The 13,582-nt window shown below is 35.2% G+C and overlaps 2 protein-coding genes across 2 annotated transcripts; both read left to right on the top strand.

The window, feature by feature from the left end:
* Positions 1-41: 41 nt before the first annotated feature.
* Positions 42-2,966, top strand: LOC132190542 (disease resistance protein RPP13-like). Its single transcript, XM_059605565.2, has 2 exons — positions 42-2,696; positions 2,863-2,966. The coding sequence occupies exon 1, from the start codon at positions 42-44 to the stop codon at positions 2,655-2,657; it is 2,616 nt and encodes an 871-aa protein (XP_059461548.2). The 3' UTR covers positions 2,658-2,696; positions 2,863-2,966.
* Positions 2,967-10,428: 7,462 nt separating this feature from the next.
* On the top strand, positions 10,429-13,035 carry LOC148583927 (disease resistance protein RPP13-like). Its single transcript, XM_088510827.1, has one exon. It carries the CDS (start codon positions 10,429-10,431, stop codon positions 13,033-13,035), a length of 2,607 nt encoding a protein of 868 aa, XP_088366953.1.
* Positions 13,036-13,582: the final 547 nt, after the last annotated feature.

Raw genomic sequence — 13,582 nt, 5'->3', positions numbered from 1 at the left:
TGGGTTTGTAAGAGATTTTAAGGGAGGGCAGATCAGCAAATATGGGCTCTATACTCGACAACGTTGTCCCTGGCCTCATAAACTACTTGGCAGGTCTACTCAAAGACGAAGCAAAGTTCCTTGCTGGAGTGGAGGATAGAGTCAATTCACTTATTGGAGACCTTGGTTTTATAAATATCTTCCTGAACAACTCCAAGGGAAAACGGAACGATGAAATAGTGAGGGAGGTAGTCCGGCAAATCAGGAAAGTGGCTAACGAGGCTGAGGATGTGATCGACGATTACATCCTCAAGGTCGCGGAACACAGGAGGAAGTGCGTGATAGGGAGGATACTTCATACCCCTTCTCACGCAATGATGCTTCGAAACGTTGGAAGTAAGATTGTGGAGATCAAAAAAAGAATCGAAGGAATCTACAACAATAAGGAAACGTACGCCATTGAACGAGATGAAGCTACTGTAAATGCATTCAAGGAAGAGGCCATGCACAGACTTAGGAGAGAAGTCGAGGAAGATGACGTGGTGGGTTTCGATCATGACTCAACGACATTGGTGAACCAACTTACTAAAGGGAATCCTAAACTCGATGTCATTTCAATCATCGGAATGGGCGGGTTGGGCAAAACCACTCTTGCCAGAAAAATATACAATAATCCATGTGTCATGAGAAACTTTGATTGCCGTGTATGGGTATTTGTATCTAAAGATTTCAGAACAATGGAGATGTTGCTTACAATTTTAGAGGAGTTGGGAATCAAATGTGAAGGCAAGAGTGTCGATGAGTTAAAGAAGGAGTTGTTCGAATATTTGAATGGAAAGAGATACCTAATAGTCATGGACGACATCTTTAGAACTGAAGAATGGGATGAGGTAAAATCTGTTTTTCCTAATTGCTTTAATGGAAGCAGAATATTGATCACTAGCCGAAATAGAGAAGTGGCTTTACTTGCAAGCGATACTCCTCCCTACTTTCTCCCACTTCTTAATCAAGATGACAGCTGGGAACTCTTTAAGAAAAAGGTGTTTCGAAATGGAGTTTGTCCTCCTGAATTAGTAATTCCAGGGAGACAAATCGCAGAAGGTTGTAAGGGATTACCCCTTTCAATTGTGGTACTTGCGGGCCTTTTAGCAAAGAAGGAGAAGTCATTATACATATGGTCGAAATATGTTGATCATGTAACTTGTTTGGATACTGATATGTGCCAGAAAGTTCTATCCTTAAGCTACACGGATCTGCCCCGACGCTTGAAACAATGCTTTTTGTATTTTGGCATGTACCCAGAAGACTTCGAGATACCTGTAAAGCGATTGATGCACCTATGGGTGGCGGAGGGTTTCATACAACACAATGACCATAGATATTCTGAGGATGATGCTGAAATCTACTTGGAGGAGCTCATTGATCGAAGCTTGATCCAAGTGGCTAGGAGGAGGTCAGATGGAGGAGTAAGGACATGCCGTATCCATGATCTTTTGCGAGAATTTTGCATAAAGGAGAGTGCAGAAGAGATGTTTTTTGCGGTTCATTCATATAACCGTTCGATCCCGAACAATTGCCGCAGGCTATCCATCCAAGTTAACAATGCTAAGCAATACATTAATGCCAACCCCTCTATCCCTACAAGCGCCCGTTCTTTGTTCTTCTTTGCTGATGACGACTGGAATTTGAAGAAGGATGCTGTTAGCTTGAAGTGGGTTCAAAAGAAATTCAAATTTCTTCGTGTGCTTAATATTCAGAAAGTAGCAACTACAGAATTTAGAGGAAGCATAGCAAAATTTATCCATTTGAGGTACTTGACGATACGATTTTCTTCTTATACAACTGTTTTTCCTGATTCTATTGTCAAGCTTACGAATCTAGAGACTCTTTACGTAGAGAGCTATGGGTTAAAGAAATGTTTGCTGAAAGGGATATTTACACTGAAACATTTAAGAAATCTGTATCTGCGTGGGGTAAGGGTATTTTCATTTGAACCTTGCGATTCGGAGGAAGCTCTAGGGAGCCTCCAAGTCCTTTCTGGCCCAGCAATTTATTGTGATCCTCAAAAGCGTAGTTTCCCTGCCATACTGGAAAAGTTTCCTAATCTTAGGAAATTGAAAATACAAATTGTGGAGGAGCATCGTGATGATGGCAAAGAAGTAGTTTCTATTCCAAGCCTCCACCATTTAGCTCATCTTGAAAAATTGAAAATTAGGACTTTCGGAATATATGATCAAGCTGGTCGCATACCATCGAGATTCACCTGTTCTCCGAATTCAATTCCATCGAGAATCACAAAGCTAACCTTAAGCCATGTTGTTTTAGAAGTCAGATGCGTGACAGTGCTGGGACAGCTTCCCAGTCTTCGGGTCCTCAAACTAGAACATACAGATCCTGATTTATCTGATAAAAGCATTCACGTCATTGCAAATTCGTTTCCTCAACTCCAATTCCTCAAATTGGAACTTTTGTCAATCGAAAAATGGGAACAGGAGGGGGGTGCAATGCCAAGCCTTAAGCATTTGGTTATCAGTTATTGTTATGGCTTTACTAGCCTACCAGAACTATTGAGATTGACCAGTTTGCAATCTGTGAAGGTGATACAATGTCCAACATTGGCTACAATGCTTAGGGAATCGCAGACGGAAGTTGGGTTTAATCTACTGATCAATAATTGATCAATTTTCTAATCTACTGGAGATCGAACATGCGCGCTGGTATTTACTCTTTTCCTTTTTAGTTTTATTTTCATTCGAATTCAATACATCACTCTTTACATTGAAATAAAAATATTATCAAGTCACGATTCTCTTGGTAAATTTATCAATTAATTTAATTGCTTATTCTCTATCTTTTCTAAAATTGTTTATTACGTTATGACAGAGAACTTCAACAGTCTTCCTTTCTATTGCTCTTACTCGAGGTTGTCCTCCTTGATCAATTGCTATTATGAGTTACATGCGTGGATGGCTGCCCCCCGCTCTATGTTTCCTGCTTGGTTTGATTCAAGTTTCAATAATTGGTTTCAAGCTTCTAGTCATTTGTACTCATCATAACTTTGAAAACTACTTTAATTTCATTGAGTCCATGGTAAGTATTTCCTTTATTTTTTTTTATTATTATTATTTTATATTGTTGTTTGTGTTACATTTTGCAAAGGGCCTTCCACTAAATAAACCTGAAATTAGAACTTAAATTTATTGATGCTAAAATAAAGAATTTGTAAAATGATCAACATAACGTACAACAAGTAAACAGTTTAAGACATTTAATGAACCATGCCAGCTTGGAGTGAAAACATGTTTACAAATTAACATTTTTCATTCATTTGAGCATAATTGATCATTTTAGTATTAAACTAGCTAGTTTCATGTGAGCCAATCTTTGGTAGAGAACCTTTTCACTTGCTGTACAATAAGACCTACATTTGATCACTAAAAGAAGATAGAGGAAACAAAGAGTCTGTAGAGGGAGAAGAGATTGTAACTATTTGGGAGAAATTCACTAGCAGCTAGAATTTTAGTAGGAATATCTGCTTATGTGTTAAGAGCATTCTTGATTTAAACTTTTGATCTCATTTCTGGTCGTTTTATTATGATTTTTTAAGGGGAAATTTCTATAAGCTCAAAAGATGAGGCCCAATAGATTTTGGTGCACCTGATTAACATTTGCATCTAGGGTTCCAAACAAAATATGAGCCCGGGCCCAAATACAACTTTTAATGCATGTGCTGTCAGGTGTTTCTTAAAAATTAAAATTATTATAATCTAATAAGGCCCACTTGTGATTTTCAGCCTTGACCTTTATGAATTAAATGGATAAGGAGTATTCTTTTTCTTTTTCTTTTCCTAATTAAAAAAATGATTGTCTATTAAATTTTACGAATTTAATAATATATATATTTTTCACATGAATATTTGCCTCATCATTTTAAATAAGGATATATTACATACACAATTAAATATAATAAAATAAAATTTTGATGGTAACATACGTCTTCGCCCTCCTCAATGCTATGTGTTTGCATTATGTTAGTGTTTCCTATTAATGGGCCATCCATTTAGGCCAACAAAAAGCCCAAAATGCTGGGGGATTAATTACGGGTTTGGTACCGCAAAAGAAAGAGTTGTATTTCATTTTTTTTTTTTTGTAGGTATGAGTGATTAGTGTCAATAATTTGCTCATATTTTGTCTTATATTCTCTTACAAATTCAATAAATCAAGTACTAAATTTGTGGAGTTTACTATTGACTTATGTAAGGTCCACATAAGTTCACAAATTAAATGATTAATTTATAAGATAAGATGAGAAAAATATGAATATATATATATATACAAATCATTTCTCAGAGAACTTCAATGGAAACTGAATTGGTGCTCCTTTCTATTGCTCTTATGAGGTTGTCCTCTTCAATTGCTATTATGAGTTACATGCGTGGATCAGAATAGCTGCCCCATGGTCTTTCTTTTCTGGTTGGTTGGTTTCAAATTTCACTGTCTTTAATTGGTTTCAAGTTTTAGTATTTTTTAGTGATAACTTTGAAAACTATATTTGTTTCCTTAGTTTTATTTATTTATTTTTTATGTTCTTCTTTGTTTTATATTTTACGAAGGGCCTTCCACTAAATAAAACCCTGAAAATAGAACTTAAATTTATTGATGCCAAAATGAATTATTTATATATTCAAAAATAATTTTTATTTTCTCTTTTGGATATTAACAAATTTTTAAATGACCATAACAACAAGTAAACAGTTTAAGATATACATATAAATGTCCCATTCAAAAATTTTCTAACCGATAAAAAAGGCTATGTTTGGCAAAGTGTCGGATCGGACTGGATTCAAAAATTTAAAAAAAATTTCTTAAAATTAATTTTAATATTTTTATTTTTTATATCACGTTAATCACTTTTTATTACTATTCAAATAAAAAAATTACTACAAAACAAATTTTTTCATTTTTTTTTATACAAAACATTCTTATTTTTTTCTCTTATATCAATCAAATCTGCTACAATATCATTATACTTCATTTTTTTCATTTTATTGCCAAACACAGTCAAAAGAACTACAAAAGTATTGTAAAGGGGCTCATGATTTGATGGGTTAAACAATGGTTTCTCCCCTTATTGTTCAACTCAACGCATGGTCAAAATTGAAGATTGATTGGTTTTTGCTTTGAAACTTCAAATTGAGACCATTGGTTAATGATTGTGGACAAGATTAAAGATGTTTCTCCCCTTATTGTTCAACTCATGGACAAAATTGAAGATTGATTGGTTTTTGCATTGAAACTTCAAATTGAGACCATTGGCTAACGATGTGGACAAGATTAAAGATGTTTCTCCCCTTATTGTTCAACTCAACGCATGGACAAAATTGAAGATTGATTGGTTTTTGCTTTGAAACTTCAAATTGAGACCATTGGTTAATGACTGTGGACAAGATTAAAGATAACCGGATAAGACTGACTGAAACTATGGAAAAAAAAAAATGTTTACGAATTAACATTTTTCATTTATTAATTTGAGCATAATTGATAGTTTGAGTATTAAACTAGTTTCATGTGAGACAGTACTCTTTGATAGAGAAACTTATTTTTCACGTGTTCTACTATAAGACCTAAATTTGATCACTAAAAGAAAAAGAAAACAAAAGACAATAAAAGAATCTGTTGTGTGGGAAATTGACTCGTAGTTGGAATTTTAGTAGGAATATCAACTTATGTTAAGAGCATTATTAATTTACACTTTTGATCTCATTTTTTATTGTTTTATACTTACAAATCCTAAATTTTTTAAGGGGACATTTTTAAAAGCACAAAAGATGAGGCTCAATAGATTTTGGTGCATCTAATTAACATTTGCACCTAAGGTTCCAAACAAACTATATATGCACCAAGGCTGACCAAATACAACTCTTTTGCGTGTTGTCATACCGGCTTAAAAAACATCATCATTTCATGGGCCATTTGAAGACTCTAATCAGGCCCACCTATAATTTTTAGTCCAAACCTCGATGAATTAAATGGATAAGAAGTATTCTTTAATAGGTTGCCCTTGCATCTCATCCTCAAAGGACCGGGCTATCCAGCTAGGCCAACAAAAGGCCCAAAATGCTGTAGATTACGAGTTTAGTATTGCAACAAAAAGAGTAATAGTATTGAACTATTGATGATTGAGGGATCACCGAATCAGTGCCATGATGATTATGATGGAATATGATACTGTCTATTTCAATTTTACCCCTTATATTTGTATTAATCGACTTATCTCAATTTTAAATGAAATAAAGATATTCTTTCTCCATTTTAGACAATTTAGTCTCACACCACCTTTCATGCTTTACATTTTTTTTTTTAATCAACTTATGTATTTTGTCTAAGTAAATGATTTTTTTATGTTTTCTTTTATATTTCACTCTTGTTTTTTTTTTGTGGTCTCATCTCACCATCTTTTACTTTCAGCCAAAATATTGACATTGTTGTTTCACAGTTGAACTTACTAATTAATAGTTACAGTCATATACAAATCCAGGATATATAGGTCTATGTTTTCCTTTCGGGAAACTATGTAATAAAAGTTGAGATGACACATATCCTTATACATTGTATGCGTGATGAGCATGAACCGGCCTCATTCAATGTGGTTTTTAAGCATGCTTCTTGGCATCAAGCAACGAATTGTGATTTTGATGTCCTTCTTCATAACGGCACTTCAGAAGTTGTTCCCCTTATTATTGAATTTTAATCAAATAATGATTTTAAAAGTTATATTATTTTTTTTTTTAAAAAAAAAACCAAAAATGATACTGGAAAAGTTTCCCTATCATACTAGACAAGTTTCCTAACGTTAGGAAATTGAAAATTCTAATTCAAGCCTCATGGATGTGGAAGGAGAAGCGTGAAGCCAAAGAAGTAGTAGTTTCTTTTCCAAGCCTTGACCATTTAGCTCATATTGAAATATTGAAATTTCAGAATTTCGGAATGCTGCCTGAAAATCCGAATACATTCCTATTGAGAATCACCAACCAAACTAACCTTAACAGGTGTTGTCTTAAAAGTTGGTGGCGGTGTGAAAATGCTGGGAGATCAAGCTTTTCAATCTACAGATACTGAAATTGGAAGAAAATTATAATCTATCTTGTATTAGTATTCACGTCATTGCAGATTCGTTTCCTCAACTCCAACTCCTCAAATTGAGTAAATTGAGAAATGAAGAATGGAAACAAGAGAGAGAGGTGCAATGCCAATCCTTGGGCATTTGATTATCTAGTGTTGCGATCAATTTAAAAGCTCACCAGATCTATTGAGTTTGAACACTTTGCGATCTGTGGAGGTGATACAGAGTCCAACATTGCCTACAATGCTTCGTGATCAAGGACTGAGATTGCCTGCGTGCAGGTATTCTCTCTTTAGTCTTTTCCTTTCTACTTCTATTTTTCATTCGAATATGTAAATTTGCTGCAAAAAAAAAAAAAAAAAAAAAAATCATAAAGACAGGATTTTCTTAGTAAATTTATCAATTAATTGAAATGCTCACTCTGTCTTTTCTAAAATTGTTTATGACGTGATGACAGATAACTTCAATGGTGTTGCTTTCTATTGCTCTTACTCAAGGTTGTCCTCTTCAATTGCTATTATGAGTTACATGAGTGGATAGCTGCCCCCTGCATGGTCTTTGTTTTCTGGTTGGTTTGTTTCAAGTTTCAATATCTTTCAATAATTGGTTTCAAGCATCTAGTCATTTCTACTCACGACTTTGAAAACTACTTTTGTTTCCTTAGTTTTTTTATTTTCTTCTTTGTTTTACATTCTGCGAAGGGCCTTCCACTAAATAAACCTGAAAATAGAACTTAGATTTATTCGTGCCAAAGTAAATCATTTTTTTTAAAATAATTTTTTATTCTCTGTTAATTTTTTTTATTTTTTTTTATTTTTTTTTTTTTATAAAAAATGAACATAACAACAAGTAAACCGTATAAGACATATAACGAACCATGCCCTGGAGTAATTTTTTTTTTTTTTTTTTTTTTTAAAAAAAAAAGTAAATTGGCAATTTTCATTCATTTGAGCATAGTTGATAACTTTAGTATTAAAATAGTTTCATGTGAGACAATCTTTGGTAGAGAACTTTTTTCACGTGCTCTACAATAAGACCTAAATTTGATCACTAAAAGAAAAGAAAACAAGAGTCTGCTGAGAGAGAAAAAATTATAAGTGTTTAGGAGAAATTGACTAGTTGCTACGATTTTAGTAGGATGATCTGCTGATGTTAAAGAGCATTATTAATTTACACTTTCGATCCCATTTTTGGTTGTTTTATGCATAATCCTAGAATTTTTAAGCGGGCATTTGTATAAGGTCAAAAGATGAGGCCCAAGAGATTATGGTGCACCAATTAACATTAGCATCTAGGTTTCCAAAACAACTATGGGTCGAGGCCCAAATACAACTTTTGTGTATATATCTGCTGTCTTACTAACTTCTAAAGAAACAAAAATTATTTCCCTTGGACCCTTCTCTTGTTCAAAGACAAGACATTATCTATTTAGTCAGTTTAAATGATTACCCGCTGGTGACATTGCTATCAAGAGGAATGAAAGGTCTCCACGCGCGTGAACTTTACTTTTGAGAATTGAGATGTAATTAGGATAGTAAAACAAGTAAAAATAAATGACAACTCCGTGTGTTTGTTTTACACGTGTTGTCTTGCAGACTTTTACTAGGCAAACTTCTATTCAAGATTATCCATGAGGATCAAGTGCGACCAGGACATTTACAAAATAAAAATCTAAACCTAAATTAAATGAATAAGTAGTGTTATTTAACATGTGGTTATATAGTGATCATGCACGCCAAATGTTCGATGTTGGAGACTTGTAAAAAAGTCAAAAGTCAAAGGTCAAAGGTTATATGTATAATGACCTTCGATTCTTAAAAGTTAAGATGGTGAGAGGGAATTTGATACAAGTTTTAACGACCTGGTGCTCACAATGAGAGCCACACAATCACAAAGTGATTTTCAAACAAAGTAAGGACAAAAGCCCTAGAGCCCTCGTCTTATCTTTTGATTCTGATAAAGATGAATTAGGAGAACCCACGCAGCAGTGAGCAGAATAAAGCAGACTATTATTCGGAGGACAGAACTAAAACTTTTTATCAATAGGGGCCAAAGTATAAATTAAAAATATATTTAAATAAGAGACCAAATAATTGATAAGAAATATATTAAAATTAAAGATTAAATTAATATATCAAAAAATAAAATTAGTATTCATCTAATGTTAAGAAAAAATAAATAAAATAAAAAATAATTATTTTTCAATATAATTCGATTTTCAATTTAATTACTGAATATAAAGTGTATTAATAAGATTTATCAAAAATAAACATCACACAACACAAATGTAAGCGTTGTAAAACTTAAAATTTTTGGACTATTTTTTATGGTCCAAAACCAAACTTTGAACTTCTTTTTAATGGGCCCGTGACCAATATAATAACTTTTGACCCAAATTCACAATTTAAAGCATATTTAATAAAAAAAAAAAAAGTGACCAATATAATAACTTTTGACCCAAATTCAAAATTTAAAGCCTATTTAATAATAAAAAAAAAGTGACCAATATAATAACTTTTGACCCAAATTCACAATTTAAAGCAAATTTAATAATAATAAAAAAAGTGACCAATATAATAACTTTTGACCCAAATTCACAATTTAAAGCATATTTAATAATAAAAAAAAAGGAACTTCAAAACTGAGGTGGGCATGCCCAACCTCGCCCACCTGTCTGCATGTAGGCAGAAAACGTGCAGCTGTTGGCAGAGAATAACATACGACTTTAGAAAAAGCAAATTCTTTTTTTTTTTTTTTTTTTTTTTTTTTCAGGAAGTGGCAAGTGACAAATGCATGTGGCATGAAATAATTCATTTACTTTAGAAAAAGCAAAAGAAAAAGAATCTGCAAATCACGGAGCACTTGCCCAGAATAAGCAACTTCGTTAAAAGCACAAAATCAAAACTCCAAAATAGCACCAAATACATGCCCGGCCAACAGGCTAAAACACAGCCTCACATTCACAAAGGCCTAACCAACCAAACTAAAACCAAATTGCAGTACAACAAAACTGCAGAAAAAGTAGTCAACCAAAAAATACCAACATAACAAAACCTCCCAAACCAGAGACAACTCTCAGAGAAAGCAACACAAAACTACAAACAAACCACCAAAACACAGCCTGCAGAAAACAGCTTACAACAACAAATTTGCAGTCAGATTCTTTCCTCATATCCCTTCCCTCCTTATATCACTACCACCCTAAACAGTCGTCTTTTACCGATTGTGGATCTCTTTCCTTTCATCCTTCACAGGCCTTCTAGGCCCGGGAAAAACACAAACTTGTGGGTTTGTCAGAGATTTTAAGGGAGAGAAGATAAGCAAATATGGGCTCTATACTCGACGACGTTGTCACTAACCTCATACGGTACTTGACCGGTCTACTCAAAGACGAAGCAAATTTCCTTGCTGGAGTGGAGGATAGAGTCAATTCACTTCATGCGGAGCTGAGGCTAATAAATATCTTCCTGGAGAACTCCGAGGGGAAACGGAACAATAAAATGGTGAAGGAGCTAGTCCGGCAAATCAGGGATGTAGCTTACGAGGCTGAGGATGTGATCGACGATTACATTCTCAAGGTCGCGGAACACAGAAAGAAGTGCACGACAATGAGGATAGTTGATTACCCTTCTTACGCATTGATGATTCGAGATGTTGGAAGTAAGATAGTAGTCATCAAAGAGAGAATCAAAGAAATCTACGACAATTACGAAAGGTACGGCATTGAAAGAGTTGAATCTACTGTAAATGCATTCGAGGAGGAGGCAATGGACACAATTAGGAGAGAAGTCGAGGAAGATGACGTGGTGGGTTTTGTTCATGACTCAACGACATTGGAGAACCAACTTACTGAAGGGGATCCTGAGCTGGATGTCATTTCAATCATTGGAATGGGCGGGTTGGGCAAGACCACTCTTGCCAGAAAAATATACAATACACTTCGTGTCAAGGGGCACTTTGACTACTATGTATGGGTGTGTGTATCTCAAGATTTTGGAACCATGGAGCTGTTGCTTAAAATTTTAAAGGAGTTGGGAATTGAACTTGAAGGCAAGAGTGTTGATGAGTTAAAGAAGGGGTTGTTTGAATATTTGAAAGAAAAGAGATACCTAATAGTCATGGACGACGTCTGGACAACTGATGTATGGAGTAAGGTAAGATTTGCTTTTCCTAATAGTTCCTATGGAAGCAGAATATTGATCACTAGCCGGAATAGAGAAGTGGCTTTACATGCAAGCAATACTCCTCCCTACCTTCTCCCACTTCTTAATCAAGATGATAGCTGGGAACTCTTTAGGAAAAAGGTGTTTCAAAAAGGAATTTGTCCTCCTGAATTAGAAACTCCAGGAAGACGAATCGCAGAAGGTTGTAAGGGCTTACCCCTTTCGATTGTGGTATTTGCGGGCCTTTTAGCAAAGAAGGAGAAGTCATTCCGCACATGGTCGAAATATGTTGATCATGTAACTAGTTTCCTTACTCATGAAGAGGATACTGTTATATGCCAAAAAATACTATCCTTAAGCTACACGGATCTGCCCCGACGCTTGAAACAATGCTTTTTGTATTTTGGTATGTACCCAGAAGACTTCGAGATCCCAGTAAGGCGATTGATGCACTTATGGGTAGCAGAGGGTTTCATACAAGACATTGGCCATAGATATTTGGAGGATGTTGCTGAAATCTACTTGGAGGAGCTCATTGATCGAAGCTTGATCCAAGTGGCTAGCAGGAGGTCAGATGCAGGAATAAGAACATGTCGTATCCATGATCTTTTGCGAGAACTCTGTTTGTTGGAGAGTGCAGAAGAGACGTTTCTTGCAGTTCATTCATATAACCGTCTGTTCCCGAACAATTACCGCAGAGTATCCATCCAAGTTAACAATGCTAAGCAATACATTACTGCATACCCCTCTGTCACTACAAGCGCCCGTTCTTTGTTCTTCTTTGCTGACGCCTTGAATAACAATGTTGCCTTGACGTGGGTCCAAAAGAACTTCAAATTTCTTCGTGTGCTTAATGTTCAGAGAGTAGCAACTCCAGTAGTACACAAAAGCGTAGCAAAATTTATCCATTTGAGGTACTTGACGATAGAATTCTCTAATTCTGCAACTATTTTTCCAGATTCCATTGTCGAGCTTAGGAATCTAGAGACTCTTTACGTAGAGGGCAATAAGGGCAAGCAATGTTTGCCGAAAGGGCTATTTAAACTGAAACGTTTAAGAAATCTGTATCTGGTATTTAATGTGGAATATTCATTTGAACCTTGCGATTCAGAAGAAGCTCTAGGGAGCCTCCAAGTCCTTTCTGGCCCAACAATTTATTATAATCCTCAAAACCATAGGTTCCCTGCCATACTGGAAAAGTTTCCTAATGTTAGGAAATTGAAAATACAAATTATGGAGAAGAAGTATCGTGATAATGACAAAGAAGTAGTTTCTATTCCAAGCCTCCACCATTTAGCTCATCTTGAAATATTGAAAATTAGGACTAGCGGAATATTGAGATTCACCTGTTATCTGAATTCAATTCCAAGGAGAATCACCAAGCTAACCTTAGAGGGTGTTGTCTTAAAAGTTGGATGCGTTACAGTGCTGGGACAGCTTCCCAATCTTCGGATTCTGAAACTAGAAGATGCAGATCGTGGTTTATCTGATAAAAACATTAATGTCATTGCAAATTCGTTTCCTCAACTCCAATTTCTCAAATTGTACAGTTTATCAATTGAAAAATGGGAACAGGAGGTTGGTGCAATGCCAAGCCTTAAGCATTTGGTTATCCAGTGTTGTTGTTGCTTTACTAGCCTACCAGAACTGTTGAGATTGAGCACTTTGAAATCTGTGGAAGTGATACATTGTCCAACGTTGGCTACAATGCTTAGGGAGTCGCAGACGGAAGTTCGGTTTAATCTATTGATCAAGGATTCAATTTTCTAATCTACTGGAGGAGCTTCGTTGAATAAAATGCAACACACAACCGTCTTGAGGAGCTTCGCCAATACTTCCCATGATATGGTATGAAAGGCACGTTACCATATATATATATATATATATAAAGATTGTACTATATACGTAAACATTTATTTATGCTATTTGTTTTTGTAGACCGTCCGTGAGGGCATGGCTCCTACATGGGCAAAATTGTGCATAAAGACCAATACAAAGAAAAAGGGTACCTACCCCAATCAACATGTTCAGGAGAGAGTGGTATGCTACCTAATATGATCTTGCTTATTATTTGTATATTTAGGGTTTAGGGTTAACACTCCCATATTTTTTAACTTTCTATATATCGTACAAGAAAGAATGAAGGTGCCAAATGACACTGTGGCAACCTCGAGTGTCACAGAGGGGACGGCATGTTAGGCACCGGACGACGCATATGCGCAGGCTATGGGCAATAAGCAAGAATATATTGGCCAGGTTCGAGGGGTTGGACCATACATTCTACCAATACACGGCACCATCCACTCATATTATAGGC

This window comes from Corylus avellana, chromosome 9, assembly GCF_965113065.1.
Source record: "Corylus avellana chromosome 9, dhCorAvel1.hap1.2, whole genome shotgun sequence".
Classification (NCBI taxonomy): Eukaryota; Viridiplantae; Streptophyta; class Magnoliopsida; order Fagales; family Betulaceae; genus Corylus; species Corylus avellana.
The sequence above is the reverse complement of the archived record's forward strand: the minus strand, read 5'-3'. Positions and strand labels throughout refer to the sequence as shown.

Excerpts from the sequence above, each read along its gene's own strand:
- LOC132190542 (XM_059605565.2), top strand. The coding sequence starts at position 42 with ATGGGCTCTATACTCGACAACGTTGTCCCTGGCCTCATAAACTACTTG.
- LOC148583927 (XM_088510827.1), top strand. The coding sequence starts at position 10,429 with ATGGGCTCTATACTCGACGACGTTGTCACTAACCTCATACGGTACTTG.